The sequence below is a fragment of the Psammomys obesus genome, unplaced genomic scaffold (genome assembly GCF_907164565.1).
Source record: "Psammomys obesus unplaced genomic scaffold, mPsaObe1.curated_primary_1811, whole genome shotgun sequence".
Classification (NCBI taxonomy): domain Eukaryota; kingdom Metazoa; phylum Chordata; class Mammalia; order Rodentia; family Muridae; genus Psammomys; species Psammomys obesus.
The window spans coordinates 9,851,011-9,858,147 of NW_026589137.1; the positions used below are offsets into that span (position 1 = coordinate 9,851,011).

Consider the following 7,137-nt stretch of genomic DNA (forward strand, 5'->3'; position numbering starts at 1 on the left):
GTCCTCATCACTTCAAAGGTGAGGCCCGTGGATAGTTTAGCTAGTTTGTAAGACAAGTGTGAGGGTTTTAAATACTAATATTGATGTAGTGCACTATATGCACTATGTAAGCCACAAAGTGGCGCACAGATGTTTCGAATATCAGTCTTATCTGTTTCCTGTTCAAAATACCCTTCAGCTCTTCTCCAAATTTGGGGGTTCAAATTATAAATGGGTAATGTCTGTCAAGAAGGTGCTTTAGTGAGTTTTCGAGGATTCTGAAGAATCTCTACAGCTGTAGTTCGTCATATAAGCACACATCAGGGGCAGTATGTCTGCGAGTTCCAGCAACTCTACTCAGTGGTGCTGTTTTGCTTTTTGAAGGTCAGGCCCGTAGTCCAATAGAGAATCTGAAGGATTTCTAAAACAGTGGGAGTGATGTTGGGCCACTTCAAGTTTTCCTCAAAAATATTTAACACTTAATAGGGACCCCTCTCTCAGAGGTTGAGGATTGATCTCTTTGTGGCAGAAACTAGATTTCTGAGTCCCCATCAGTTTCCCTCACTTATAACCATTATCCTCACAAAGACACCAAGCTTTTGTCACTTTTCACAGCGAAGATATGAGAAGTGCCCTGAAATGATAAGCTATGTCTTAGGGAGTGATGTGTGAGGCTACTTCAACTTGCGCAGTGAGCGCAGGCTCAGGAGCAGACAAGGTGTTCACTGAAGAGTCCTTGCCCCGCAGGAGAGAAGGTGCAATGCATCCATGCAGAGAAGCCAAGAAGAGTTAGATTTGGGGTCTTCAGTACATGCACAAGAGGTGGGGAGCTCTTTGGAGCATCCATTGCAGAGGACGACGATGGACCGCAGAAGATGTGCGGTCCCTTTAAGACCCCAACGCTGTACTAGCCAAAGGAGGGGTGTGTGATGGGGGCGCTGCGTGATAGGAAAGTGCCGGCTGAGCCTCACACATTCTCCCCATTTTGTAACTTTCAGGACTGGGGTGTAGGAAAAAAGCCCGGTGCTGGGACTAAGAAGGGGTGCGTGCTGGTTCTTGCAGCCGCTCGGCTGCTTGCTGGAGGACTTCCTGCCAGCGCCAGGCGGCCGGGCCAAGTGGGGAGCGGACAGGCGGGCGGGCAGGTGGCCCTGGGCCGCCGCGCCCACTCCTTGGCTCTGCCCCCTGGAGCTAAGCGAGCCTCTGCTCCCTCTTGGTGCGAGGGCGGTGATGTTTTTCCTCCCACCCACTTTTGAGTCCCCCCTCCCACCTCGCACGCACTCAAGTTCTCGCCACAACCTGTGAGCCCCAGACCTCGGAGGAGCGCCCCAGGGAGCTCAGAGCGTGTGCAAGCGTGGCAGAAGGAGGAGGCCAGTGCCCAGGTCAGTAAGCAGTGCCCTATACCTTACCCCTACAACGTCCCCATTTCCTGCCTGTCTTTGTACCCTTTTCGCAGGTGGGGTGCATTCTGTTGGCTGGAAATGTCCCTGGACATTCCCACAAGGTGTTTTGAACTCTGGGACTTGACATTCCAACCAGTTCTATGGTCCTGCTGATGGAATGAAGGTAGAGCTCTAGGTACCCCAAGAAACAGACTTGGGGCTGGGGATTTGAACCCACAACTTGCAGCTCCCTGTTCACCCTGCATTTCTACTTCTTCTGGTACTTCTTAGGCTTCCAAAGGCACAGACATTCCCTGCTAAGCTACCTACAGGTTTTGTACTTTGCTGCCTGTGTACAGGAAAGAGCCTGTTTTGCTCATTTAGCGAAGTACTGGACTCATTCACAAGTTAACGAAATGGAAGTGGGTGAAGGAGAAGCTTCTGTCTCTTTTGGGCATTCTCTCCCTGACCTCCACTTTTTGTTCAGGGCCAGACCTCTGGGATCAGACTTTGAGACAGTAAGCTCAGGAAACAAAGTGAGATTGCTCGATTTCAGGGCCTGAAAAACCGACCTTACAGCCAGGCCACTAACTCAACTCTGATTTCATTCTCTCTCCACAACACTGGCCTGTGTTGGAAGGTATAATTGTAAGGAATAAAATGCAATGCTGGATCAGAAGTTGTTTTATAATCCCAAAGCAAGGCATTCTTTGTCAGTCAGAAGGGGTGATGAAGGCTCTGCCTCTGATAAGAGCTACCTTGGACTTTCAAACTCTTATCTTTCTTCGGTTACCCACAAGGAGTTAACCGAGCATTTGCTGTGGGTGGTAGACTAGTGAGAGGATATCTGCTGATGGACAAGGACTGGAGTCTCCAGTGTCTTTCTTATTGTTTGTCAGAAAGAAAGTCGCTACCCCAGGGGCTGTCCCGGAGATGATATTGACTGAAATGACAAGGTCAGCTAAGCTTCTCCTCTGAGCATAGAGGAGACACTATCAGGTGTGAAGTGGTGCCTGTCAAATGTGTATTTGTTGGCTTTTTTTTTTAGAGATGTCTCTTGTTCTGTTCTGTTTGAGAGACCTGTTTTTGAGAGTGTACCCAGATGATCTTGCAGTTACCATGGAGCAAGGAGCAATTGGTCTCCTTGCTGGATGCAAATGAACAATGTGAACAGTGGATTCCTAGAGACACCTGAATTGACTCATTTCCCTGGGCATCTGACAAATTGATGCATCTCTTAGAAAGCCCACACGCTCTCACATCCCAACCTCACCCCTCCTTGATTATTTGCAGAATTTTGTTTTCTTTGTTCCTTTCACCTTGGGTCTTGGATCCTCCACCCCTACTTTAACATGTTAGTGGTTACAATTCTAAGTAACCTGTAAAAGAGTCAGTGCAAGTTCAATAGCACAGAAGCCTGTGTGAAGCAGAGAGTTAATGCAGAAATAACTCCAGTTAACTGGGTCAAAGTATAATTTGAAAAATTAGGGACACTTTGGTTCTTTGCAGGAATAAGAATCGGGTGTTTTCTGAGCGGTGCTTCTATTTGTTGCCACAGGTTCCCCCCCCAAATGTCTTGAATAACCCCCTGCCCCAAATAAAAGGGTAAATGAATAAAAAGAAATAATAATGAAGAGCCTTGGGGAGGGACCCTCCGCAGTTCTTATTTCTGCACAGAACACAAAGGAAAAACTTCAGGATCTTGTAAATCATAAGTGAATATTTATAAAACGATTCATTTTCTGATGTTCTCCATCGCCTCCTGGGAGGCCACACAGATGACAGGAATGCCAAAAGAGATTAATTGCTCTCTAGTCACCAGCTTTCCTGTTTGCTCATAAGATTAGGTGGGACCCAAGAAAAGCAAAAATTCTAAGGGCCATTTTTTTGCCAGCTTGAGTTATGAAGCAATGCTACTGTTCACCAAATCGCCCAACCATTGTACAAGAAAAACAACCCTGTTGGTTCTTACATGGGGAGACTCAAAAGCCATGGCTTCAGAAACACCCCCTGAGGTCCATATATAATTGTGATCAATTAGATTTCAAAAGTTTAAAAAAAATCTTTGTGTTCTGGAGGCTTGGAAGAAAAAGCTGTTGAGGTAGGTGACTGTGTAAAGCTGTTAATGAAAATGCTTTGCTTCAAAACGATCTAGTCGCTCTCAGCATACAGTGATGTTCTGAGTGACTGAAAGTAGATTGGAAACCCACAGAACAGACAAAAGAATCAGAGTTCAGGCTTCAGCACGGCTAGTTATGCACGCTAGGAGAATTTGAACCCTTCATCAAATGCAGGGAGAGCTGAAAACGAAAGTAGATGGGTGCTACAAATTGGCCTGATAGCACAAATAATTTCCTAGGATCAATTTGTTCTCAGGTGTACACATATTTGTAATGTGAAATGATGTTTTTTTTTTTTTTTTTGGTGTTTTAGGCAAAGTTTCTCTGTGTGGCCCTACATGGCCTTGAACTTGCAGTGATCCTTGTGCCTCTGCCTGCTGGGATTACAAGCATGCACCAGCAGACTGTGCTGAAACAATGTGTGTGTATATATATATACATTACATATATATATGTAATGATCATGGCAGTTTAATAGTCTTTAAAGTAAGACCTGTGGCATCTACTTTAGAACCCAAACAGTTTCAGTTCTCCACAAATGAGCATCTTTCATTTCTTTCCCTCAAATAAATACTTTATGTTCAATATTTACATTGGATTCACTGAAAACACCACAGTGTTTAAGTTCAGATTCATGATTAACCCCTGATTGATTGCAATGCTTCTAGAATATTTAAATAGCTTACAATCGCCTGTTGGAAAAATTTTGTAAATTCTGAAATCCATGGAAAATAGCCCTGACTGGATGGAAGCAAATTGTCTGTGCTTTAAAGCTCCAAAAGCTTAAGATTTCAAACTTGCCCACCAATACCTATTTTTAAAGAATTGTGGTTGCTTTAATAGTCCCTTGTGTGATGGGATAAATTGAATGAATCACTGTTGAAATTTGTTTATTTTCTTTTAAAATTACCCCTTTTATATTGCCTTTCACAATGGGCTTCATGGGAAGAAATATGTCTGAACTATTCTAAGCAATAAAGCTTCTCAGATGTTGAACTGCACCCATTACCAGATTACATCTATACTTTGCATCATAAACATCCAAAGTGAAGATTCTTTTAACTCTCAATAGAAAAATCCTGACTGGGGAAGGATCATTGAAGGATTAATAATAAAATTAATCTAAAGCTAAGACTACTAAACTTGTATTTCATCCTTTGTTGCAGTAGAATGTTTGTTACTTAGAAATCATTTTTCTGGGATAGCCTTTTTATAAACTCCCAATTCCCGATTCTCTACCCTCACCCGCCAACAATAAAATATCCTGAGAAACCAATTATTAATTTCTTTAGAAACTGGTTTTCTTATTTTCCTATAACTTGCTTGTAAGGATTTAGCCTCAGTACTGGGCTGGAATATGTACTCAAAACATGTGAATTTCCTTTCCATAATCTTTACAAGACAGGAGAGGCAAGTCCTTTGTCTTCGGGAAAACAATGCCTGCACTCGGTACATTCTCTAGTTGTTTTTCTTTTTGTTTGTTTGTTTGGTTTTTTTTACACTAACAATTTAGAAACCTAAGTATCATTGATGTTCACCAGTTCCTAGGGATCAGTTTTAATTAGTTCTTTATTTTTCTCAACAGCTTAATTCCACCACTTTTTGGAGTTTCTCAATTGAATTTTGCAGTAGCTCAAATGAGAAGAAAGTAGAAGATGGGAGGCATGAAATATATCATTTCCCTGTTTTTCTTCTTTATTTTCCTAGAAGGAAGCAAAACAGAGCAAGTAAAATGTAAGTGCCTTGCATTTAAAAAGTCTTATATTCATCACATCTTTGAAACTGTGGTTGTAATATGTAGGGATTATGATTAGCCCAAATGTGGTCATGTTGCTATTCTATTAGAAGAAAGTAAATGATACTGATTTATGTATGAGTATGATTTATGTATGATAGAAGAATGAGAACTTTGAATCAGTCCAACTAAACTTGAAGCTGTTTAGGTGATTATTATACAATTTTCATCTCAAAGAACACCTGACACATTTTCACTTTCCTGTTCTTGACTGTACAAATATCATCCATTTTACCTAACTCTAGAAATATCTGACAGATGAGCTGGGTTTTTCCCCCCATTTTCACACTCTTCAGTGAAGGTTTTAGTTTATGAAAAAGAAAGTAAAGAAAGGCTGGCTCTGCATATCCCTATTATTGGATAGCAGTGAAGGAACTGGATTCAGACCCAGTGATAAAATTTAGGTTACAAGAACTGTTAGGAAGTTAGATGTCATTTATTGAAAGGAAGGTCCACACAAACCCATGAAATAGTTGTAGAAAATCAGTGATACACATGAGCTAACACATAAGAGAAAACAGAGGGTGGCAGGAGAGCTTGGGATGAGTGAAGTTTAATTACACACACACACACACACACACACACACACACACACACCACGTGCTGACATCGATGAATCTGTTCTCATTATAAGCTCTCTGCTGCATTTACACAGTTGTAGACCTCAACATCTTTTGGCTACTTGCAGCCACATCTCAGGTGGATTCTTGTCCTATATTGGAGGAGGAAACTAAACTCTGTTTCCTTGTTAGGCCTACATCAAAAAAGAAGCACAAAGTGGAATTGGTCCAACAGGGATATATACTGTGCCCCAGTGAACGTATTCATAAAACAGAGGTGTGAAATATTCTTGGTAGGAGTTGCAGCAGCATTTGAATCCCATCACTTGAACATTTATCTCTTCTATCTTTAGAATTAAAAATGAGAGGCAGAAGGCGTGTTGATGTGGATGGTAGAACCAAGCCCATTCCATTATTAAGAATGTTTTGGTCCCATAATTATTTTTCTAGCAAATGGTCTTCTTCTTTGGAGAAAAGGTGTATTTGATAAAGATCTTAAGCATCCATTATCTATAGTGACATCTGGTATAACTGAGGCATAAATGGAAGGGAAGTGGGGAACAGCTTCTGAAAGGAAATTTGAACTTCTCCCCTTGTATTTCCTATATTACACACTTTTCCTCCGTCAAATAGTAATCCATATCAGAACCTTTTCCCTTTATTTAAGTGCATGTGGTAGACATGTTGGCTGTTCATTCTTTACTCAGTTCACAATCAGAGGAAATTAAAAATTCCTGATCTCTTAGAAAGACACTTCCTTTATAGCCTGTGTTACTGACGGCCTCATAGAGAATATTGTAACTCTCAATAGACCATCTCTTCTTGAGCTCTTCCATACTTACAAAGAATTGAGGAATATTATCCATAAAACTTAGAGCTTTGTTAACAAAACAAAATCATCTACAAAGGCAAAACAGATACTCTCTGATGTTTTTTTTTTTTTTTTGTGCCATTTTAATATCTGGTTGGTGTCGAAGTAATTATGTAACAGATGGCCCAAGGCACTGGTTTTACTCTAATAGTTCAGATCATAGTCACATGGAGAGGCAACCATTGTGGTTATTCTTTACTGAAACTTCATGTGGCCACACCCAAATTAAAGATATGCAAAATAATCTTTACTAAAGACAGAAATATCATACCGTATGCTTCATGTATGTTGCCTTTACAAATTGCAAGGGTCCATCCACAGGTATTTATATTGATGCCCTAAAAATGACAAGTTAAACACAGTAGAAAAATCAACCCAGTGGAGAATTAGCCTAAATGATCCAAGTACTGTATTAAAAAAAAAAAAAAAAAAA

At 41.1% G+C, this 7,137-nt stretch overlaps 1 protein-coding gene across 1 annotated transcript in view; it reads left to right on the forward strand.

Moving 5' to 3' along the window:
• The first annotated feature begins 1,117 nt into the window (after positions 1–1,117).
• The window catches only part of Chrdl1 (chordin like 1), a 78,712-nt gene continuing 72,692 nt past the window's right edge, over positions 1,118–7,137 (forward strand). The window contains 2 exon segments of the mRNA XM_055604960.1: positions 1,118–1,358; positions 5,064–5,212. Of these exon segments, the coding sequence (XP_055460935.1) occupies positions 1,207–1,358; positions 5,064–5,212 (301 nt within the window). The 5' untranslated portion in view covers positions 1,118–1,206.